Source organism: Leptopilina heterotoma, unplaced genomic scaffold (genome assembly GCF_015476425.1).
Source record: "Leptopilina heterotoma isolate Lh14 unplaced genomic scaffold, ASM1547642v1 Lhet_465, whole genome shotgun sequence".
NCBI classification, from domain to species: Eukaryota; Metazoa; Arthropoda; class Insecta; order Hymenoptera; family Figitidae; genus Leptopilina; species Leptopilina heterotoma.
Genome location: NW_025111095.1, coordinates 125,979 through 152,549, shown reverse-complemented (window position 1 = coordinate 152,549; position 26,571 = coordinate 125,979). Strand labels below are relative to the sequence as shown.

The window sequence follows — 26,571 nt, the reverse complement described above, 5'->3', positions numbered from 1 at the left end:
ATTGGATATAATTTCAATAGAAATCATTTTTCAGAAACAAACAATTTTAAAAACAGTATAATGATAAACATTTATGAATAAAATTTTGACCCAGCATACAAAAGTATGTATTTATAATGTAAAATAAATTAAGAACTTTTTTAAACAAAATATGGAGAAAATATCACTTTCTCACAAGTTCAGAAAATTTCTCGAGTTTAGTATATAAGGAAGTTGAGAACTGTATCTCCCAATGTACAGCGTGCGTGCGTTATTGCGTTTATTTGTATTTAAGTTAAGTTTATATGTATGCGTTTATAGGTTTTAACATAGATCTCCGAAATTGTATATAGTTTGTGTTTGTATAGTATGATGTATAGTATGATGCTTGCGTTAGCTCATTGGTGTGTGTGCGAAATACTTTCGAAACGATAATTCTATCCTCCTCCTTCCTACGTCTTTTTATTTCCTGTCCTTTTCGACTCACTCATAATTTTTAGTATTGACTATATTAAAGATTGAAATATGTATTTTATTCTAAAATTTAAAAGAACTATTTCAATTTTTCTTATTCTTTCGATACTTTCACGGACTGCGATTTTAATATAGTCATTTTTAAAAATTATAATTCTTTTATTAAATTGTATTACAATTTTATTAATTTTTGTAAAATATATCAAGGGCTGCCTACTAATATGCACAATATTAATTTTTAATATAAAACACGATTTCCCTAAATTGAAAAAGAATATATTAAATTCTATTGCCAATTTTAACAAATATTAATACAAAATCTCTCTCCGTGTAGCTAAGGTTCCTGGATCGGAACCTGCACAGGAACCCTGTCCCAAAATCTCGTACGGGATCCGGTCGGGATCCTGCACAGGATCCCGAGAGTATCCTTTAAGGATCCTGTACGGGGATTTTAAGCTGGGTATTAACTTCAATAACCAACTTAAAAAAATTTTTTTAGAAAAAAGTCAAAAAAAAATTTTTTTTAGCCAAATTCGTTAAAACCTCTACAAGTTATCGTGTTCACAAAAAACGGGATCCACAAATACATACATCCGGACAATTGTTCAGGGCCTTATGTAACGTAGTCCTATATATTTATTTTTTTATTTTATTTATTTATTTAACAGGCAAAAAAAGCCCTTAAATACATATAATGTTTAATTATTATAAGACACCAATATATTGTAAATGACATTGAATTGCAAAGAACTGATACAATCAAGGACCTTGGACTCACTTTATGTGTAAAATTTTCATTTAATGAACATATCTCAAATTCTGTAAGTAGATCAATTGGAATGCTTGGTTTTGTTGTAAGAAACACAAATGATTTTACTTGTGCTCGTGTGCTCAGAACGCTTTTCCTTTCTTTAGTAAGACAAGGACTTCTGAACATCTCTATTATTTGGTCTCCTTACTATGATTATTTAATATTAAGATTGGAGAGAGTCCAAAATAGATTTTTACGTTTTGCAGCAAGAAGGTTAGGGATTTTTCATGATTATTTCAATCATGATTACAACGATTTAAGATTGAAGTTGAATCTCCCTTCAATTCAATCTATATTATTGTATAATGATTTGCTTTTTTTATATAGATTATTAAGTGGTTCAATAAAATGTCCTGCATTACTTTCTAAATTCTGTTTTTACGTTCCCTTAAAACGCACTCGCCATAACCCTCTTTTTTATGAACGTACTCATAGAACAAATTATGGCTATAATTCGTATGTAAGTAGAGTTTCTCGTGAGGCAAATTCTGTAAAGACAATTGATTTCTTCGAAGCCTCAAGCACGAAATTTATTAGTAAATTGAGAGCAATAATACTACAATACTAGTGTCTACGATTATATAGTTTTTCTTTTTGTACTTATATGTACTTATATGAAGAAAATTTGTTAAAAAGGTTCTATCGATAATTAATTTAATGAACAGATTTTGATAAAACTTGATGTGCAGCTAGATAAAGTTAATATAAAGACGTAGTTAATTTTTTGAGACCTCTAGGTACCTATGAAAAAAGTTATAAACATTTTTGATTTTCAACATTTAACATTGAGTCTTATGGGAATTGAGTAGTTTGTCATATATATTTACATACTGCAAAGTATTAAATGAACAGATATTGTTCTAAATTTTTAAATTACTAAACCGATATGCAATAATTACATATCTGTAAAAACAATTGTCAATAGGTACCTGTGAGATTTACAATAAATCAATTTATAAACAAAATTTACGTTTCATCTGAAACAACACTTTTTGGCAACATTGCATGCACTATACACATTAAATTTGAGCGCGAAATTTAAATGATAATTTTCATCACAGGTTAGAAATAATTCGGCGTTGCCAAACGTTTTACGTTACCAAGTGAGTCAAATCATTAAATATTTGTCACTGTTTTGACTAGCTGCGTCAAGCGATAGAACTACCTTAAAACGATTTTTAAAAATTTTATAAATTAAACGACTACAAAGCTTCCTCACGAGGGAGCAAAATGAAAATTGTGCTTAATGGCGATCGGGAAAAAGTGAGGGTAAAACAAAATAGAATCTTTGAGGCAACCCTGTTATGGTTGTAAATAAATAGTGATAATTGAAATGAAATATTATTTTCACAGATGTCGACGTGGAAAAGGCGTCTTTGGAAAATGTGCCCGCCAATTTATACGAGAGTGTCTGCGTCCCGGATTTGGGCGATTTCTTAGGCTATCAGAACGCGGCGAATCCAGTCGCCACATCGGAACACAAAAGTCCAGCGACTCCTGCCAGTTCGACGACTTCAAACTCTTCCGGCCCACAACGTTCGTCTCAAGCAATTCAGCCACCTGCGTCGATCATCCCTCTACCGCCGAGGCAATTTCACTCCGAAGGTGAGTCCCACTTTGTATAAATTTATTCTCTTGATAACAAATTTTTAAAGAAGGAAATAATTGCAAAAAAGAAAATGTGGAAAAAGAGAATAAGGAAATTTTTGTTTCTGATGAATAATTTGAAATATGCTTTAGGAGAAAAATGAGAGCTCGATTGTTTTCGCTTTTAGAATAGAGAATAATTTGCTTAATGACCGATTTTCCGAGGCAGAAAGTTTCCAGTTGCGAGATTTTACGTCATCGTGTTTCGCGTTGAAACGACAACTTACATTATTTTGCTCGCATAAGACGTCTCGTCCGCCCCCCGCACCCACGTTTTCAACGACAAAAGACTTTTGCCTATTCTCAACCGATTGCAAATAGACAAACGAAAGCGTTGCGACGATGAAATTTCTCATTGTTACGTCACAAATTTGATAGCATCTGCATCGAGTCGTCGGGAGTTGTTACTTACTCTCTTCTACATACATTAACATTAATACGTTCTGCGTCTGCGCCAGTATATTTTCAATTGCACAAAGAAAATTAGTCCAAATATTTTGAAAAATTTACATTTTTATCTAATTCTGTGAAATTCAAAAGATTAATCAGAGATGGAATTTATTTACTTGAACTGAAAAATTACATCAGAAATGTTAAATAATCAATTTTAGGTTGCCGAAATTGTGTGAATTTTCATTTTTCTCTTCTCTAAAATTATTTTATCACCATATTTAATTTTGTCGTCTTTTTCAAAATCCGAAAATTTTTATGTTTTCATTTGTTCCGGTTTTCCAAAGTTTCATGTTTCCGACTTTTTATTTGTTCGAATTTCTTTTCCATCGAAACTAAATTATTTGCACAAAAAAAGATACTTTTCTTAACCATCAGAAAAAATGGCGCTAGTGTCTTACATTTGAGTAAAATTGAATTAGTTAAAATTAGTTAAAATTTACTAATTCATCATTAAAAAAATGTTAACATCTTTCTATTTTGTCTATATTTTAATGATTTTTATTAAAAAATTTTGCCCGAAACTTTTATTTTGCAATAGTCTTAATTATAATAAATTTTTATTTTTCAAGTTTTAATTATTTTATAAAGGTTAAAATTTTATTCTTATTTCGAACAAATTTTTAATTATAACAATTGAACTTATGGTAAATTGAAAATTCGGACAAGTAGAATTTTGTAAATTTGTAAATTCCCATTTACGAAAAATAAATAACAACTCTTGAATGGAATTTTGGACAAGTAAAATTGTTTTCTGAGGGAATTGCGGACAATCGGAAATTGTGATTGGAAATATTCGGTAATGAAATTGATTTTCGCTTCTTGAATTCGAGTGGATGAGTTTCGCTAGATTCGCTAGATTCGCAGTGAATAGAGAAAAAATTGTGGAAGAAAAAATAGGCAGAAATCGCCACGAGTCAAATGGAATCATCTCTCTATTGTCCGCACCGAAGCATGGAGGGCCGGCTTTCCCTCGTTCACCCACGGTCACTGCTGCCGTGACGTAAGTCTCGGCCCCGTCTAGGTAATTGTTACTTACGCTACCAGAGAGTCGGCGTGTGTGGGTGCATATCTGCATACGCTAATGTCAGTCATCATCTTCATTGATAATCTTGAGTCTTCGTCTGTGAATTCGTTTCAATGCTCCCGTTGCCAAAGCACAGTCTCAACTACTCACAACAGCATAAAAAACACTTCTTATTTCCCTTCTCTGCTTAAACTCTCTAGCATTCTTTTCAATTCATTATATTTTTTACTTTTCATTTAAACAGAATTGTAGGCTCGAATTTTCTTTATCATTCTTTATCAGATTGCGTCATTTAAAAGGTTCATTTTTTATTTTCCAAAGTATAAATTTAATTCAAATTATTAGTTTGTGTCATTTCTAGAGGAATAATTTCAATCAAAAAAGAAAAATTAAAAGTCTTAATCTTTTAATTTATATATATTTCCTAATAATTGTAGAGAAAAATTTTCTTCCCACTTTGAGATTTCATTCATTTCGGTGCAGGGAAAATAAAAATCTGGAACAAATTCGCAATTCGCTTCACCGGATTCGAACCTAGTACCTTTACCCTTTAACATTATTGTTCTAACAACTAACCGCCACGGCTAAATGTAGATACAATCTGGAACAAATACAAAAAGCTATTAGGAAAATAGAAAATTAGATAAATTGAAAAAAGCAAAAAACAAATTCGATCAAGTGAAAACTGAAAAATAATTTTTCAATAAATTCAACTTCTGACGAAAGAAAATTTGGATATAGTACATTTGGAAAAATAGATTTTTCGAGATAGAGATGAATTCTGAAAATAGCGGAATTTTTCGGCGATAAAATAAATAAATTGAAGTTTTAAAAAATATAAAGGAATTTATGAATTTTTGTTACCTTACGGAGTTAGGAGGACAAATCAGTTCCATTGTAAGGAAGTTGAAAGCGAAGAGGATAAGCGAGAGTCGAACCAGAGACCTCGAAGAGCTACGAAACATAACGTAATAGCAGGTATATACCGGCAAGCAGAAATAATGAGTCTATTATGAGGTCGTTTATCGTTTGTGTTAGTCCATTTTATACATTTCACGAACTTCCATTTCAAACGACTCGATCGTAGACTCGTCTATGCACAATATTTTCTTCCCTCCACTCCAAAAGTTTTACTAAACTTGCTCTTTCTTTTCCAAATGTTTCTCAAAATTTATATATATAGAAGTCGTCAACCTTTTTGACAATATATTGACGGGGTGATGCATTCAGTTTCAGTCATATTTATGGAGAGAATAATTGAATCGTGAATTTCGAAACGAGCTCAACTATAGAGTTTTTTTTTCAAATTTCACTTTTTTGCATTTTTTGCATTATTACATATTCATTGACGTTTTCTTAAAAAAAAACTTCATCTGAGGTACTTTTAGCGGAAAAAAAGTTATTAAAGTTATTAAGAAATAAACAGTTTTTTGTGCACAGAAAAAAATGCGAATGGTAAAAACAACCACATTTGTGTAGTTAGAAAAAAAGTAGTTAAAACTACCATATTCAGCAGCATTTTAACTACACTTCCTCAGTTAGTGGAACCAAAATGAAGTAGTTGGTTTTATGTAGTTAAAATAACTACTTTACGTAGTTGAAATAACTAACAGATGCTTGTAAATGGCTCAACTATAGTGTAGTAGTAAAAACTATTGTTAAAAACTATTGTTAAAAATAGTTAATTTTACTATTGTGTTAGCAAAAATAACTATTTTGTATTAGTTGCAAACAAAATGAGACTTACTGTTTTTATATAGTAAATACAAGCTCTGAAAGTTGTTACTTTTATGATTTATGAAGTTGAAACAACTATTTCTTACTAGTTGCAGAGAAAGAAAGAAATTTACTGTTTTCATATAGTAAAATCAGTTGTTGAAAATAGTTAATTTTACTATTTATGCAGTTGAAAAGATCATTTTTTTCTACAGAGAAAAAACGTGAGTGGTAAAAACATTCACATATGTGCAGTTAAAAAAATATAGTTAAAACTACCATATTCAGCAGCATTTTAACTAAACTTCCATAGTTAGTGGAACTAAAATTGAATAGTAGGTTTTATGTAGTTAAAATTACTACTACACGTTATGATTGTGAATAACTCAACAATAGTGCAGTAGTAAAAATATCCATTTCTTGCTATTTGCAAAATAAATTAAAATTTACTATTCCAAAGAGTAAAAACAACCGCTGGAATTTGTTATTTTTGTGTTTAATGTAGTTAAAAGAACCAATTCTTACTAGCTTTTAATAATTTATCTCTATGGTGGTAAGAAACATTTATTTTTATAACTACAAAAGTCATAAAAGTAACAATTTTTATGTTGTTTTTACTATATGAAAATAGTAAGTTTAATTTTTTTATAACTAGTAAAAAGTGGATAATTTTACTACAGAAATTCTGAAAATAACTATTTTCAACAGTACTTTTAACTACTGCACTATCGTTGAGTCATTTAAAATCATATGCTGGCTACATTTCAACTAAGTCCTTGAGCTTAAAAAATTAGTTACTGCAACTAAACGGAGTAGTTATTATGACTGAATCTAAGAAGAATGTCCTCAAGTACAATGCCAGTCATCGTAGCGTGCGAGCGTGGTTAGGTGGTTAAGTTATCGGTTTGCGAATGTTAGGGTCGTGCGTTCAATCCCCGGCGTTTGGGGATTTTTCTCTGTTAGGTGTATAAGAATTTAATATATAAATTATATATGAACAAAAATAGGTAAGAGAAAATATAAAAAAATGGACTTCAATAATAATAAAAAACAAATAAATAATTTCATTTTACTACTTTAAATAGTTAATTTAACTATTTTTTACAGTTGTTACAACTACAATTTGTTACGGGCGCCTATAGGAACTATGAAAATTTAGTTACTGCAACTAAATGAAGCAGTTAGTATGACTAACAACAAATAGTTAAGATAACTGTTTTAGTAGTTAAATTTACTGTAAAAATGGTATTTATTACTACATTTTACAGTTAGACTAACTATTCTGTCATAGTTCATTTTACTAAATAATGTTACGGGCGCCTATAGGAACTACAGGAAATAGTAAAAAAGTAGTCAAATTTACCATATTTTTTTTTGTGTGTGTCTCCTGTAAAATTTCAAAAAACCCAGTTGAACCCTTTTCGAAATTCACGATTCAATTATATTGTTTATAATTTTGTATTATTTATTTAAAAATTACTCTTTACTACTTTTTTATTTTTACTACTTCTGCAATCTGTGAATGTACTTTTGAGCCAATATTGGCACTAAAACTTCGCCCAATATTCACAATGGATTTTTTATTTTCAAAAATATTCCAACTAATTATTGAATTAGTTCATTTTCTGTTTTTTTCAGTTCCTTCTTTATTTCAAATTCAAATATTAATTTCTCATAGCGTTTTTCGTAATATTGAATTATAGAAATAAGTTGAAATTGAAGTTCATCACGTATAGAATCTTGTATGTATATATATTTTTTCGTCACGTAGCGAGACAACACATTCTCAGAGAAATTACACCAACATTGAGGAATATATATATATATATATATATATATATATATATATATATATATATATTGTAATAAATGTACAATACTTGCAAGAGCAGAGGTGACTCGTGCAAAATTATTGAAGGGGAGGGGGGATTTTGCTTGACACTAAACCAAAAATGGTTTGTCTCGTGACGCCATTGCTCATTTATGGAAATCGTTAGTCAATTAAATTCGTCATGTATCCCAGGCTGATCAAATTTATTAAGCAACCATCGTATTAGTTAGTTACTTTGAAAACTCAGACTGCATTTTGATTTCTCATTATTTGCCGCATTGTATAATTATGTATATATATATATATATATATATATTTTTTTTTAATATCTAAAGCGAACAAGGTCCCCGAAAAAAATGTCCTTTATGCGCTACAAAATTATTCTTCATGACTTGTACTTTTATGCAAAGATGATTATTTGTTAATTTGCATTGTTTTTCCTATTTTTAATCAATTAAATCGTATCGTTGCGCCTTATATTGCAATATTTCAAAAACTTGCAAGATTTTATCTATTTTCTTTGTCCGTTCTCACCAAATTTAAATATTCTATATATTTGAAGAAAAAAAAATTTAGTGAAGTGTTGTCGCAGTAGTTAATTCAAATAAAAAATATTTGGAAAATTTAGATTTTATTACTCTGAAATTCGGGACGCATGACGATTCCCGACAAAAATCCTCTTTTATAAGAATAAGAATGTGTTGAAAATTGTTTATAAACACAATTTTTTTTTAATTAATATTAATGAATGAAAATAATAATTAATATGAAGATGGAAATAAGAGAATGTTTAAAAAAAATGGATTTCATAATATATAAATAAATAAATTTTTATTGAACCCAAATAATTTTGAAGAGAAACTTTGTTTCGATAAATTTTTGTTAAATAGAATTATAGTTTAGCAAAGATTTTAGGTAATAAATAGTTTATAATGTAAAGTTTACATTTATTAAAACTTGCATATTTCAAAACTTAAATTCCAACAAAATGTCATTTTTCAGAATTTTTGTTTAAGCAGCTTTCATTGTATGCAAATTATTATATAGAGAAATTTATAATTGACTAAATGTTTAGTAAAATGAATTATTAAATGTTAATATTTTTATTACAACAAAATGTTCTTTCATGTTATAGTTATTAAATAGATATTAAATTCAGTTGATTGCTTATTTAGACAAATTCTATAATTTTTCAATTAATATATAAACGAATTTTCACATTACAAATTTTTTAAATAATCTAAATTTTATGTGACGGAGTTTACATTAGATCGAATTTTAATTTATCGACATTTTTATTTGCTGGAATATCTATTAAACGAAATGTTCATTTAAACGAATTTTTAATAGACAAAAAATTAAATTAAATTAAATTCCTTCTTAACCTAATTTTTATTTCTTCCAAATATTATTTCACGGAAAGTTAATTTGATCGATTTTTTATTTTCAAGATTCGTTGTCTAATGAAAATTCAATGAATAGAATTTTTGTTTAGTGGAATTTCCATTTTTCAGAATGTTCAAATGCTATGAATTTCATTTGTAGAATTTTTATGTGGCCCAATTGTCATAAATATTAATTTCTACATTACCGACATTTAAACACCGAAACTCAATTTGTCCTACTTTCTTCCATTGTTGTCCTTGTCTTACTAATGGAAAAAGGTAAATTATTAATTATAAAATAGTTTGCATACAATGAAAGCTGCTTCAACATAAATTCTGAAAAATGACATTTTGTTGCAATTTAAGTTTTGAAATATGCAAGTTTTAATAAATGTAAACTTTCCATTATAAACTATTTATTACCTAAAATATTTGCTAAACTATATTTCTATTTAACAAAAATTTATCAAAACAAAGTTTCTTTTCAAAATTATTTCGGTTTAATAAAAATTTATATATTATGAAATCAATTTTTTAAACATTCTCTTATTTACATCTTCATATTAATTATTATTTTCATTTATTAACATTAATTAAAAAAACATTGTCTTTATAAACAATTTTCAACAAATTCTTATTCTTATAAAAGAAAATTACATGAAAAAGAAGTTTTGACAAATAAAATAAGGTCTATTGAATATTATACAGGACTTTTGTCGGGAATCGTCATGCGTCCCTGAAATTCAACTTGTACTTTTGTAAATAAATGGAAAATACATTTTGGCACGGAGAAAGTAAGTTAAGAACGCATTGGTACTTTATTCTGTTCGTCTCTTGTGCTGATATATAAAAGAGGCTGGTTTGAAATTTATTTTCAAAAAATTTGAATCGAAACCCCTAACCGTCTTTCAAGTTCAAGTAGTTTGACGAGGTTTTCTTGCGCGCATCTGCTGTGTGCTCGATTCTTGATCTTGTTCCCTTTTTTCCTTTCTTTCTTGTTCTTCATCTTCTTCTTCATCACATATAGTCTTTAAAGTACTCGAAGTGAGCAACAATACCTACGGCTTGTCGTGGGCACATTAAGGGTGCATTAAGGGAGGAGCACTCGAGGACATTATAAAGCTATCTGCCCCTTAGAATACGTGTATAGTGAAGTTCGGTTCCCTCCCCTTGGTACCACCCCTGGCTCGACTTCCGGTTGTAACGCGAGCTTCCAGTCTTTTCTGCTCCTATCCGTCGAGTTTCAGTTCCGAAACGAGTCGCCGAGAAATGCCACTAAAATTAAATGAGAGAGAGTCTGTGTTTCCTCAAGCGACGCTTATTCGTGTCGAGAGTACCAAATGAATTTTCAGCTTTTCAGTTTCGTTCTTCTCTCTAAATTGGAAAATGGTAAAAATGTTTACTGATTTCAATTAGTGACTATCTTGAATTAATAAATTTTACTACAGTAAATGAGTAGAAATGACTTTTATTGGCAAAATTTACTAATTGAAATTAGTAAACATTTTTACTAATTGATAAAATAAATAGTCGTAGGTACATTGTAAATGTGCTGCATCTGTGCAAAGGGAATGAATGTATATTTATGCGCCTTTATTGTGCCCCAACCAATGTTGCACGGAACTATGAATGAACCACTGAATGAATACAACCTGCGTCAAACGGAATGCTCCTCTTCTCTCCCATTCGCCTGGTTCAGAATGGCCCTCAAATCCTTCTTCATCCCTTCGAGTTTGATGCCTCTGCTGAGCATTATTACTCTGCGAGCATTCCTCTAACCATATACACTGTATATGCGCCGTATTTCAACAGAATTCTGAAGATTGTCCAAAAGTCAGGTAATTTTTTCTCTCTGCGTAAAGAAACTCTTCTTTAGGATTTGAAGAGAAAAATTTTTCAAAATCTGTATGAAAAAAGTTTTCTTTTTTTCTTTTTCATAAAGCACAAGAAATTATTTTTTGATTTATTTTTAGTTTCACAATCATAATATGCAATGAACTAACAATAAATAAATTTATAAAAATGAAATTCCTTATGAAACCTACATTATAAAATATTATAAAAATTATTAATTCGTTTGAACAAATAGTTGTTATTTTTTACTTGCTTTTCACACATTGCACCTAGACAAGTACCTACATAATAAATTTTTAAATTTCTCAAACTGAGAAATTAAAATTTAATGAAATGTAAATTCTGACATTTAAAAGTTCGACTCACTAAAATTTTCTTTAGGGAGATTTCTGCTAAATTAAAATTTGCATTAAATTTCTTTTAAATACAAAGTTTGTGAATTAAAAATGTTATCAATTGGAAATTCTGTTATAAATAAACATTTTGTGACCATTCAAGTCACTGAAAATTAAATGAAAATTCGCGTTAATTTAAATTCGAAAGTTTTATAATTTTGATGAACGAAAATTTTATTTAATAAAATTCGGTCCAAAAAATATTCTGTAGTTAATTATTGTTATATGGGATAATCATGCACCTTGATAAAATAAATAAAATTAAACATAAAAAGTCAAAAGAAGATAAAAAAAGAAAGGAATTGATTAGTATTGAGATTGATTCTATAATTTTTATAATTCTAACTGCTTGAGATAATACTAATTCTAACTGCTGATATTTTGAATAGATATTCATAATGTTCTTTATAAAACACAACAAAGAATTGTATGCTTTCAACAGCTGAAATCAATTGTTAGTAGTTGAAATTCTTGGAATAGTTTTTGTTGGTTGATTAATCATTGGTTGTTGTATGAATTAATTTTTTGATTGTTCCAATTTTGGGTACTTAGTATTAGGTATAGTATTAGTATTAGTATTAGTATAGTATAGGTATTTTCTTAAAAGTTACAATTGCCGATAATTTTAGTTTTTATAGTTACAATAATTAGTTGTTGTTGCAATTTTGAACACTTCGAGCTGTTGGTTGGTCTAATTGTCTAAAGTTCTCTTAATCTAATTCAGTAAAATTTTCACTCCACACCAATTAGTAATTAACTTTTAGATACCTTAACAGCATATGAGTGTTAGATCTCCAATGATAATTTTTCGTGCACGGAGAGAGAATATATATTAAATTTTGTAAAAATATTTTCAAATTGGGGAAAAAGTGCGACAAAGCGAAATTTTGATATCAAAAAATACTAAACTTTAAAAAAACTTATATGAAATTTAGTAAAGTTATATTAGAATTTAATTAATATTCTTGATATTTGATATAATTATACTAAATTTCACATAAGTTTTTTTAAAGTTTAGTATTTTTTGATATCAAAATTTCGCTTTGTCGCACTTTTTCCCCAATTTGAAAATATTTTTACAAAATTTAATATATATTCTCTCTCCGTGTGCGATGAGCAACAGTTAGCTTATTAATTTATTTTATATTTTCAGAGAAAAATCATCTTTTTTTCTTTCCATAGTTTAAAATTTTTCGATTTAATATAGTAGTTTTAATTATTGGCAGTCTCAGTATAAATGGAAAAATTGGAATCATAATAATATTTAAAAAGAAATAATAGTGTAATTGAAGACTAAGCAGATACAAAAGGTAGAATTTTCTACAATATTATCTAGGGATGGAAGAGAATAGTGAAAATTGAGTCTTTTTCCATCTCTCTCTCTCTTCTTTTTCTGTTTTGTTGTACACTCGCTCTTGAGAGCATGGTAAGTTCGTGTATATATTGCCATTGAAGCTGTTGGCATGGGACTTGACTATGACTGGTAGTAAAGGAACGAAGCACGAGGCGAAAGATGCGAGGGGGGAGCAACTTCCGGTCCCCCTCGATATCACGTGCGAGCCACTGTACTGAACCCCCTGCCTCGCCTCTTCGGCATCCGGTGTTTCTCCGCACCCCACCAAACTCTCTTTTCTTCTCAAGAACCCTCTCAAAAATAGGCTAGGCCCCATGAAACTTTGGATGCGTGGGCGAAACCGAGCCACGAATCTGGGCCCCTTTTTTAAACGACATGTATATCCTATTTAAATACTAGTTTAGAGCAGTTTGTTTAATCAATTTATAACCCACGATGCCCTCCATGCTTTTCATTATTTCATGTTTTGAGAAACCCTAAACAATTTTTTAAAAGTAAATGACTATATCGTAATGAACAAATGGCCTAAAAAAGGATTTAGAACCATTTGCAAAGTATAGACTATCTGCCAACAATGGCAATAAAAAGAAAATAATAAGGTGCGTGGTTGTGCGGCTAATACTGGTTTTCTAGCCAACAATTAGTTACCGATTGCGCTATCACAATTATCTGTGACTTTCGCTTTAAGCTTAATTATTTTGCAATGCAGGCACACATTTGCAATATTCGACAATGTGTGTGTTTGTTTTGTACTTCAAATAGCCATTTCTCCAACTGTACATTTAGTTTTCCTTATTAGAATTATTTATTGACCAGACTTTATTCTATGCAAGTGATAATTAATCCCCACCATATTTTATTAAATTATTCTTTCATTATTTTACGGTTGTATGAAACAAAATTTTATTGTCTAGTTATCGCAACCAAAGAATTTGGTTGATTTGAGTCTTTCAACAAATACTTGGTAATGACTGCCAAATACTTTATTTCAAATAACCGTAATAATTTTTGAAAACTATAACTGAATTACTTGGTAAAGAATATTTCTTTTTATCTTTTATAGTGATTTCCCGAGTCAAAATACTTTCAGCATAAAATGTAGGATTTATTTAGGTCTTAGCAGTCGTAACGTAGGATCTGATTCCAATACAATTAATTCGAATTAGACCCTCTTTTGACTCCAAAAACTGGTGGAAATTTCCCAATCTTCCATTTGAAGAAGTAAAAAGGGTCTAGTTCGAACTTGGTATACCCTAACCTTGTACCCTGCGCTTCACTCCTTCAAGTGGAAGATTGGGAAATTGTAGTTTATTACCAGTTTTCGGAGTCAAAGAAGGGTCTAATTTTAACTAATTTTGCAGGAGGAAAGGAGTGCCTAAATTTCAACTATTTAGTATAATTGCTAATTTTTTTTAAATTACTAAATTAGTAAGTAATGACTAATTCATTTTATACAAGTACTAATATTAACTACAAATTTAATAAATTGAATTTGTATTATTTAATTTAACCTATGACTTATTAGATATAAATAATACAAATTTAAAGAAGTAAAAATGATTTACATTAAATTGATATATTTCCTTCAAAAAATAACATGAGTGACGTTCATCATTAAAGCAGAGTATTCTTCCCAAATTCAAATGCATACCTTAGACGTAAATGTTGATCTTATTGTTCTATTGGAAGTAAATTGAACTTGACGTCACTGATTGTGAGTTTAGAATTTGGCCAAGCTTCGAAAGAAAAAGACAATTGAAGAAAACCTAATTCCATTAGTGTAAATACCGGAGGAAGTAAAGGAAGTTTTCCGAAATTTAGTTTTAGTTTTACAAAAATAAAGTTGTTGGAACTCCAGTTAAAATTACCAATAATTTGACATAAGTTTAAACTATCGTAAATCAAATTATATCATAAACCATTATAGTTGAATAGATCAACTAATAGTTGGAACAACCATCAGGCGCATAAATTCGCCCTAGAAATCAAAACGTCGAATGTTGATTTCGTTCAGGAAGAAAAATATAGAGTAGGGGAGGGTGGTCCCATACCAACCCCCTAAAGTGCAAAGGCTAAAAATGTGCCAAAAATGTGTTTCTTTGTCTTCGTCAAAATTTTTTTGAGTAAAGGAACTATTCTTTAATGTTTTCTGACGGTTGCCGAGGTTTCTGATTGTCATTAATAAAAGATCTAAAGAAAAAGCGAAAATTTACGTTTTTAACTTTTTCAAAATGGGTGGTCCGAAACCGACCCCCCATTTTTTTGGGGAAAATCTCAAGAATAATCAAGATATAAAATTTTGATAGTAATTAAAATAAAATTCAACAGTCTGTAATGAACTGTTAAATTATTTTGACTTCATTTAAATACATTTTTGGACCTTTTTCCAAAAGAGTTAAAGTTAAGTAATAAATGCTGTGATTGTTAGTAAAATATTTTCTAAATTCCTAAAAAATAAAAGTAAATATGCAAAACCTATCCTCACTTCATGTGAACAATAAGGAAGAAGAGAATAAACAATTACAATGTAAAAATATGGGGATCGGGTTGGGATTACCCCTTGGGGGTCGGTTTCGGACCACCCCCACTATTTTCACAAAATGTTTTGCCAATCACTTATATCAGTGGAATCAATTTAATTTGAATGTTGTACGTTGAAGTTAAGGTCATATACAATCAAAATTAATTTCGTAAAAATTTTCCTGTATTCAAAAAACACTGTTAGCTCGAATTCCGTATAGGTCAAAAATTAATTTAAACAATGCTAAAATCTAATATTGCTTGAATCTTCAAAATGAAATCAAACGCATTGATAAAACCTGTGGCCCAGTTGTTGGTGTTGTGAAAGTGTTCGACTGATGGTACTGACGAATTTTTTAGTGGTACCATCTTCAAGAAACATAAGGGGGTCGGTATGGGAACACCCTCCCCTAACTTTTACTACTTCCAAGTGAATTTTGGTTCACTTGGAGTAAATTTTAATAGTTTTTAAAAAAATTTTACTCCAAAAATAGTAAACATTAACAGAAATGCGCAGACCAGTCAGTGCGGTCAGTGTAAGTTTTACTTTGAGAATAGTAAAAAAATAACGAATAACTACTTTATTAATTGGCGCACCAAGTTTTAGAATGTTTATTTGATTCAAAAGGCAAATAGATAAAAATAAGTTAACTCACAAAACAAAAATAATTACAATCTTTTGAGTATTCTTATACCTACTTGAGGATACAATAAACTAAAAATGCTAATTTTTCGTATTTCTGCCAAATGGAAATTTTATTCTCTTGGCCATTTTATGACATACTTCACTATGAAAGCAATTCGTTTTTGCGTTATTAGTGAAAAGACTCATTTTTGTTGATGCTAATAATTGTACTTTCAACTGTCGATAGTTGTAAACAATATGATACATTGTTGTACAAAAAGATTGCAACTATCGTTGTTTCTATTAGTTGGGCAAGTAATGCCAGTTGCAATAGTTTACTGCGCTATTTACTATTCTGGAAGCACCCTGAAGGATAAGTTGCGGTGGTTCGAGTCAAATGAAGTGAATCTAGGGGATTAAATTTGGTTGCTGGCAGTTGTTTTGGAAGATAGTTAAATAGTAATGGTATTCCTTTACATAAGAATTGTAGTATGTAGCAGCTGTTGACAATAGATAGTTGTTCCAAAAACGTACTATGAAAATTAAAAAATGAAAATAACAAGAACAAAGATTATTGAGAAAGATGTGTCTAAGAGTTGTGAATCGACGAGAGAATTTCTGTTTTGGGCACATGTCCTGGCAAAAGCAGGCAAAAGTCGCTTGTGTGATCGGTACGGATCCTACAGTAGCAGCTAGCAGCAGGTGGTTGAAGGATCGAGGGGGCGTTAGCTAGCCCCTCTTTCCCCGCACACAATCAAGACTCCCTACTCCTCAAGCAACCACCACCACCACCAGCAACATTGTGGGACACGCAGTGTGCTCCGCAAACGAAACGAAACGAAAATACAGGGCATCCGTGTGGTGGGGGATGTTGGAAAGGGGCAAAGGTGGGGGAGAGACAACCATGGAAAGGAAGAAGGGAAACATTGAGCCCGATAGCGGAAACGGTTTGTGGCCCCGTCACAGTGACACGCGCGCTCACGTCAAGTGGTGTGTCCTGCCCTTGTCCAAGAGTCTCAAAAAGGAAAATAAAATAAAACTCCATTTTCGAATCCCTGTACGGCATGTGGCTCATTCAAAAATTCCACGAATATTCCACAATCATTTGTCTTGTGTTCAAATCCTCAGCTATCGCGTTGCTGAGGAATCGGAAATATCATCCGTTTCCTATTCTGTGAATAGTGTGGTTTGTTGTACTTAAAAAGTGTGATACTATTTTTGTGGTGTCCCGATGCGTTTCTGTGTTCCCAAGTGAGAAGCCCTCGCCGTCTACCTGAACACAACACCTGTTGATCAAATTTTTATCCTTAAACGTTGTCTTCCGCGTACTTAAAAATATATCTTCCGTGAAGTATTCCTTTTTTTCACTTGGAGTAATCATTATAGTACTTAAGAAATTCATCCAGTGAATAAGCATCTAAATAGCCGAAATTTATCTAATAAATTTTGTGTTTGTTCGACTGCACTTCCAATTACCCTTAAATATTTATTTCATACAAAACTATTCAAGAGAAGAAAAATTTTTATAAATTCAATAGAATTGGGCAATAAAAAAATTGTTTTTTGCCACATATTTCGATAAAGGTCGGATGCCGTCAAAGAAACTATTTCTCTGAGAAGTTGTTTTGTATGATGCCTATCAGTGAACAATTTTTATCTTCATGATACGGAAGAACAGAAAGTGGAAAAATAATTATCGATATATTACGGTTTTCTTTTGGGAAAGAAAAGAATGAGTGAAAAAACAAAAAGAAATTAGTGCAGATAAAATGAATATATAGAAGGAAAGAATAAAAAAATACCAGTGAAGAATAAAAATAACCAGTGAGATACCATTGTAAAGCTTTATAGGATATACCAATGAAACCCATCAATCTGTGATCATCAGAAATACAAATTATTTACAAAATAAAATCCGTTTAGCATTAAATATTTTTTCTATCCGTTTTTTCACACTTGGTCTATTATTTAACTCGTTTCAATTAGATTTTCCAAACAAGTTTGCAAAGAAACTTAAATTGAAGAAAGAAAGTAAAACCAAATAGAAGAGGATAAAAGAAAAAGAAAGAATTTTGATGCAGCGGACTTTGAGCGAAGTGGAGTACTGTTGGAATATTTTAAAAAACAAAGGAACAGAGTGTCGAGGGCTAAACAATAATTGAGAAAAACGTCACGGCGGGCGTTGTGAGTGTCGAAACGTCGGGGTCGCGGCCTTCGGGGCAGGCGCCGGCCACCGCGGCGCTCATTGGCACCTATTTGAGTAACCATCAAGAAGCGGGACTTTCGGCCGCGAATAATTCAACATCATCGGAAATGGTTCTCCACATGTTGGACACACTCGTGAGTGCTCATGAACCCTTTTACGCGGATTATCCCACATATCAGGAATCGGAAACTCTATCCCATTCCCATCAACATCCGCAACATCATTCGTTAGCCAGGAGCACTGTCATGCCACCGGTGACGTTGGATGCGACGACTCACACGCCAGGTACAGACGAGACTTTTTACAACCCTTTTCGTGTCATACTAATCTTGTGTATCCTTATACACAATAATTCATTAGCTGGGTTCATTAAGGCCGATGATGAGAAAATTTCCTTAATTAACAAAGTCGATGTGATTTTCATCAAAAAGTTGTTTACTCAACCTTTTTCTAGTATTTTTTTTTGTTTCTTTAAAATTTATTTTAATTAGTATTTTCTAATAAAAGAGTTGCATGTACAGTAATGTCTACAAATGCCTTGTACTTGAAGTTGTTCCTAAATACCATTATTTAGGTCAACAATACTTTTATCATTATTTATTGTAGATTCTACTTTACAATAAAATTATACTACCTATAGATACATCTATAATACCTATTAATACTCTCTAAATCTGAATATGTGAAAATTCACATATTTGTAAGTTATAAGTCGCTCTCTCGTTCAATAAGTGCATATACACTTATAATAAGTGAAATTTCACTCAGAATAAGTGAAAAATTCACTTATTTATAAGTGTATAATAATATAATACACGGAAAAAATTAGTCGCTGAAGTTTTCAGCTACTAATTGAAGACTATCTCGGATATGAAAGAAAACTTTACGGACTTTTTGAAATACTCTTCGCTTTTAGCAGAAATTCTCTAAAAAAAGTTGAGGACTTTTTATAAACCTACACGGAGAGAAATCTGTTGCTATTATTGCTTGCAGAATCTTTACAAATTTTATTAGTCACTGCTGAATAGAATTTTAGCTTGAGGTTATAATAATTTATATACGAAATCATCTATTTAATGTAATGGAGAGTTCGATGCAATAAAAACAAAAAGCAGCTGCTAATTTTGCACGAAATCTTTATTATAAATATAAAGAGAACGTGCTATAAAAGTATTAGATTCTTCTTATAAGAATCGCTCGAACTCCGACTGATTTTCAGGCGGACTTTATACAACACAATCTTACCTGCGTATACGCACATATAACTCACACACACATATATTTCTCTGGATGGTTTCGAGGAACGGAACGCGTACAAAGCGGTGACGTTTGCAATAACATAACCTAACAATTTTCACATGTTGCTTATATATTCAAACACGAATAAAAATGCAATAATTTTTAAATAATATACTTACTATTAAATAAATATTATCTTTTTATAACAGCAACAAGTATTAAATACTACATATAATATATAATGTTTTACCAGACGACAAAACTGTCCAGAGAAATATATGTGTGTGTGTGTGAGTTATATGTGCGTATACACAGGTAAGATTGTGTTGTATAAAGTCCGCCTGAAAATCAGTCAGAGTTCGAGCGATTCTTATAAGAAGAATCTAATACTTTTATAGCACGTTCTCTTTGTATTTATAATAAAGATTTCGTGCAAAATTAGCTACTGTCTCTTATGCTTATTGCATTGAAAGTATTTTTACAATAAGTATATGAATCCATGCTAAAAATATAAGAGAAACGTTAAGCAATTTAAGTAATGTGCTCTTTCGAGTAATATTAGCAGCAGATTTTTCTCCGTGTAGTAGCGAAAAATAGTCGTAGAATCTCTCTAAATTTGAATCAGCGAAAAGTCGCTGATTCACCAGCCCAGAGTATGCAGCTGATGAAATAGCGTATATACACTGATGAAACAGCGTATATGCACTGATTTTCCAGCGTATATACGCTGTTTCATCAGCTGCATACTCTGGGCTGGTGAATCAGCGACTTTTCGCTGATTCAAATTTAGAGAGATTATTGTAACACTTTGATAGAAATTTTCGTCGACGAGTCGCGGAAATAATTTTGACTGACTTTGTTTACGTATTTTTTATTTTTATTTATTTTTTTTTATTTATTTTTATTTTTCTTTATTTATTTTTTATTTATTTTTTTCTTAGCGATTTCAAATCAATTATTAAATAACAAAATTATAAAAAATAAAACAGTTTGTACAGGTACATATCATTACTTTTCAATGAGAAAGTGACTATTTTTATTTTCATTGGTATCGCGCACCTTTACGATGGGGGAGTTTGAAAATCTGGTAAGAAATTTAAAATAATTTGTTACAATTAAATACCAACTTTAAATGAATATTTTGTTTCATAAAAAAATATAATCACTCTCGAGCTTATTTCATTATAATTTAATTGTAAATAATACTTTTAATACGCACATTATAAATTTATAGAAATTTTAGAATTATATTTTAATATTTATTTACATATTTTATATTCAAAATTTTTAGGATTGTTTATTATGAATTATTATAATTTATTATTGATTATTATAATAATATATAATATATCAAATCATATTATTCAAAATAATTAAAAACATAATAACATACAATGATATAAAATATAATTATTAATCGTTAAAGAAGTTTTTACAGTAATTAACAGAAAAAAATTTGTTTGGTTTAATTATTATTTTCATTAAATATATTATAATTCTTTTATACATGTGATAAATTAAAAATAATAAAATGGAAATAAGTGTAAAATAGTCCTTAACGCATACTGAAATACTCTTTAAAATTCTAGAATATGTTGAGCAGAAATATTTGAGATTTATAATTTTCAAAATATTGCACTTTTTCTCGCAAGCGGTAAAGAAATGTTTCATTTAATATATAAGGACGACGAAAAAGTAGATTTGTAGCGTGCGAAACTGCGAAAGCGTAGGGTAATATGCGTGTTAGTGTTAGTTATTTATAGTTTGACGTAGGAAATTAGTGTTTAAATAGTGTTCGATTACATGTGATAAGTGTCGTGATTATGTATAAATGTACGAGTGTAATTAAATATAAGGCATAATAAGAATAAAATAAATAAGAACTGAAAGAATTTTTTTTTAATTGGTCGGCCGAATTCTTCATTTTCCGCGACTATCATTGAAAGTTTAGAATACTATAGAACAAGATTTCCGCGACTGTCGCCAAATCGTTCGCGAGCCGGCTGTGTTTTCATTTTCCGCGACTGTCGCTGAAAGTTTCGAATCCTTTTTCTAAATTCTCTTCGAATGTAGTTTATTTTTCCTGCAACCTGTTAATATGATTTTTAAAACTCAGTGATTTTAAAAATTTAAATACTTTCCACTAAATCCGAGAGTCTTTTACAAAGTCGCGGAAAATTTCAGCAACTAATTTTTTCCGTGTATGCACTTATTGATCGAGAAGACGACTTATAACGTACAATAAGTGAATGACAACAACTGAATGAAACAAAAATATCTCTCCCGCTAAAAACAAAAAGATGTTTTGTTTAAAAAATTTTTTTGATAAATTATTTATGTACCAAGAAACTGCAAAACATTTGTGACACGCTCCGAAGAAAGGTTAAGAAGCAAAGGAAGCAAATCATATTTTAAGGTTATGTTTGTATTATTTTTGTCTTGCTCAAAAGTTTTTATTAATTATTTTAAGTAAAATGGAAACGTAAACATTTTTATTACAAAAACTACAAACATAACCTCAAAATTTTTGTTTAACAAAATAATTGGTTATAAACGTTGTGAACTCAAATGTTTATTAAATTAATTATTTTTGATTAAATAATTAATATACCTACATTATATTACAACTACAATTATCTCTTGACTGTTTTGTACTAAAGAAAATTCATTTATTTTAAATTCTATTTAGTTATAGCTGAGATAAACTCATTTTTTATTATATATGAACACACTGAGAAAATAATTGGTTGCGACTATTTACTTATTATAAATAATTTATGCAACTTAATTAATTTAACCAATTTCATTATTGGATTTAGAAAAATTTTAAAATCGACCCAAAAAAGTAAAATTTAATTTAAATGTTATGGTTGATTTTAAATTATTTATAATCAACTTTTAAGTTTAAATCAAACATAAAATTTTTAAACATAATTTTTGTTGAAATCAAAACAGAAAATATGTTTGAATTAAACATAATTATTTAAACAAATAATATTTTTGAATCAAAGCAGTAGATATATAATAATAATAATGTATATTCAAAATTGAATTATTCACTGAGAAAACATTATACTTAATTCAAATAGAAAAATAATTTTAAGTGATTTTGTTTAATTGAAATTAGTTTGTAAGCTTAATCCCATAACATATAGAAAATACACTGTAAAAAAAGGAGTTAAATGTTAACTCCCCAGAGGATTCTATAAAAGTCGCACCCATTGGGGAGTTGAAGTGAAGAGAGTTGGATGTAGGGTGTTAAAACTGTACCTTATGCTAACTCCCCAAGGAATAAACAACTCGCGTGGGTGTTTATGAAAGGAGTTAATAAATTAACTCTCTTTTGGAGTTGATATTTAACTCGAAAACTTTTACACCCAACACCGGTGACCGTCAACTCCCTAAAATTTTTTACATTGTAGAGGCAGAAAAAAATACTTATATTTGATGATTTATTTTTGGAAAAATGGAAAAAGAAATAGGATTTCTTTTTAAAGAGTTTATTAAATACATATATTGAAGTGTAAAAAAAGTTTTTATTTAAATTTTACTACAAAATGACTGCGACAGATGACATATATTCAAATCGACAATTTTTTTTTATTTCTAAAACGGGAGGACTGTTTTCTTGAAAAGGATAAGACCTGGAACAAAAAACCAAGAAATTTCATAATCTATATATGAGCCGTTCGCTAGAAAAACGACTTAAGTCGACTTAAGCGGTTTTTAAAAATTTTGTTATCAGTGTATTCTACAAGACATATAGATTACATATATCAAGTTTCTAAAGTTGTGGGTCACTATTTATGAATTAATTGAGGTGTTTAAACTTCCTGGGTCCCGAAATTGAAGCACTTACGCAAGCGCGCGTTCACGTCCTCTGCTACCGCGCACAGTGGGAAGAAATGCAGTGTTTTGGACGAAATTCTGCCGACAATACAAATCTCCACCGATTTCAATTTTTTTTTAAATACTAAAGAAGGTTTTTCCTACAAGCCTTCACTGCTATAAATTTGAAATTTTCAAAAATTTTGGATTATTACAAAATCGAGTAATTTTTTCATTTTGTTAACTAAACTTGTGCATTATAATGTTGATATTTAATTGAATATTACTATAAAATATATCGTAAGACTTTTTAGAATAATAAATATGTTTTAATACATTAAAATAAAAGTGTTCTTTCATAAAATACTTAATTTTGTTTCATTTTTAGTGGTTCGCCGGAAAAACCACTTAAGTCATTTGTTATAAAATAATGTTATTAAAGTAGCAAAACATTGTTTACTCGACCTTCTTTTCTTTTAAAGTATTCTTTGATAATACCTTTGTATTGAGAAAAATGAGCGATATAATTAATACGTAAATTATATTAGTAATTCGTTTCTGAATCTTTAATTTAATTTTTTCGTCAAAAACTTAAGTCGACTTAGGTCGTTTTTCTAGCGAACGGCTCATATAGAGCAATTCCACGCCAAGTGATCATAAGAATTTTCGATGATTTTAGCAATATTAAAAATACTTTCAGAATTTGTTCCTTTTTATACATAGAATAAAAGTGTATAAAAGTTTTTTTTAAATTTTCAAAATTTTTTAAGTTACCTCTTACTCAAAATTTTGGTCGGTTTTTCAAAAAATGCACATAACTTTTTTTCTTGTTAACCGATTAAGATAATTTTTTTTGGAAAATACTCATAATAAGAAGTACTTTAAAGAAAAAAAAATAAAATTTAATAAAAAATTTTTTTTTTGCCCGAAAAAAATTTCAAAAAATTTTTTGAATTCAAATTTTGAAAAAAATATATCTTCGATTTGAAAAATTTTTTTTGGTAAATATTGTCAATTAAGTAAAGAATACTTCCTGTAAATTTAATTATGGGACAAAAATAACTTTACGAGAAAAAAAATAAAGTGTGCAGCGCGGCGTGCCGGGACTTGTGCATGTATTCACTTATGGCCGCGCAAGTTTCGTTTCAAATCACACTATAGGTCACAATTCTTTACCAAAACGCTTTTTCTTTTTTATAAATCTTCGTAATTAAATTCTCTATCAATCTCTCGAGCCTTATTTTTGAATTTTTGTTTTAAACATTTTTTAAATAACAATGAGTATTAAAAAAATCATAAAATCGTAAAATATATTTTTTTTAGTTTTATTGATTAAGAAAATTATTTAAAAAACCTATTAAAATAATGTTTGATTGATAAAAAATAAATTAATTAAACACTTTTTAATTAATTAATTGTTGTTATTTTTTATAAACTGTATACTTAGGCCTAGAAATTACTAGTTTCTTCTCAATTGTACAATTTTTCATGAGTAATATATCTACTGATGATAAAAAAACAATTATTTATTAAAACATTGTTTAAACAATTAATTGTTGTTATTTTTTCATAAACTATTTATACTTAGGGTAAGAAATTTATATTTGTTTCTTATGTACTTTTTTCATTTTTTCATAAGCTTCATTTGGGTTAGAAATTTCTAATTTTTTCTAAACAATTAATTGAAAAATTGAAAATTATAAATTGTTTAAACAAGGGTTAAATAATAAATTTTTAGTTTTTCTTTTATACTTGAATACTTTACTTATGAAAAATTGCACAATTCAGAAAAAATATAAATTTTTAACCCTAAGTACAGTTTATGACAAAATAATAACTTTTTATTGTATAACAATTTTTAACTAAATAATTTTTTATTTTTTATCAATTAAAAATTATTTTAATAGGTTTTTTGATTAATTTTCTTAATTAATAAAACTAAAAAAATATATTTTACGATTTTATGATTTTTTTAATACTTATTGTTATTTAAAAAATGTTTAAAAACAAAAATTCAAAAATAAGGCTCAAGAGATTGATAGAGAATTTAATTACGAAGATTTATAAAAAAGAAAAAGCGTTTTGGTAAAGAATTGTGACCTATTAGAGTGATTTGAAACGAAACTTGCGCAGCCATAAGTGAATACATGCACAAGTCCCGGCACGCCGCGCTGCACACTTTATTTTTTTTCTCGTAAAGTTATTTTTGTCCCATAATTAAATTTACAGGAAGTATTCTTTACTTAATTGACAATATTTACCAAAAAAAACTTTTCAAATCGAAGATATATTTTTTTCAAAATTTGAATTCAAAAAATTTTTTGAAATTTTTTTCGGGCAAAAAAAAATTTTTTATTAAATTTTATTTTTTTTCTTTAAAGTACTTCTTATTATGAGTATTTTCCAAAAAAATTATCTTAATCGGTTAACAAGAAAAAAAGTTATGTGCATTTTTTGAAAAACCGACCAAAATTTTGAGTAAGAGGTAACTCAAAAAATTTTGAAAATTTAAAAAAAACTTTTATACACTTTTATTCCATGTATAAAAAGGAACAAATTCTGAAAGTATTTTTAATATTGCTAAAATCATCGAAAATTCTTATGATCACTTGGCGTGGAATTGCTCTATACTACTTACTACCTTTGTCAGTGCGTACGGATTTTTAAATTGGATGTAAACTTTATTTTTTATAAACAATTTACTGTTTATTTTTGGCAAGAAATCAATTATTTTACTCAAAAAGTGCGCTATTTTTACAAAAATTGATATAAAAAAATTCCTGTAAATACTTCCAAAGGTATATATAGATTATGAAATTTCTTGGTCTCTTGTTCCAGGTCTTATCCTTTTCAAGAATAGAGTCCTCCTGTTTTCGTAATAAAAAAATATGTATTTAATAAACCCTCTAAAAATAAATACTATTCCTTTTTTCATTTTCTCAAAATAAATCATCAAATAGGGGTCTTTTTTCTGCCTCTAGAGTGGTGTTACTTCTTAAAATTTTATACATGGCAGAAGAATGTTCAATAAATGGTCAAAAGATGCGCCTCTAACAGCACTAAGAAAAAATCCTGTACACACGTCTGAGAACTGTTTTTAAATATTTATAAGATAGGGGGAGGGGGTCGAAAATATTGTTACGTAAATGAATGATCTCAATTTTCAAAGGTAAGAAAACAAATAAATCTAATGAATAAAATTGAAAGACTATACTGATTTTGTGTCTCTC

General features: G+C 29.2%; 1 protein-coding gene across 1 annotated transcript in view; it reads left to right on the top strand.

Annotated features, from left to right (window-relative positions):
* Nucleotides 1–26,571, top strand: part of LOC122507361 (ETS-like protein pointed) — a gene marked incomplete at its 5' end in the record, with an annotated part of 71,074 nt that overhangs the window by 14,538 nt on the left and 29,965 nt on the right. Inside the window, one exon of the mRNA XM_043620022.1 lies at nt 2,618–2,869. Within this exon, the coding sequence (XP_043475957.1) occupies nt 2,618–2,869 (252 nt within the window). The remainder of the gene's footprint in view (nt 1–2,617; nt 2,870–26,571) is intronic.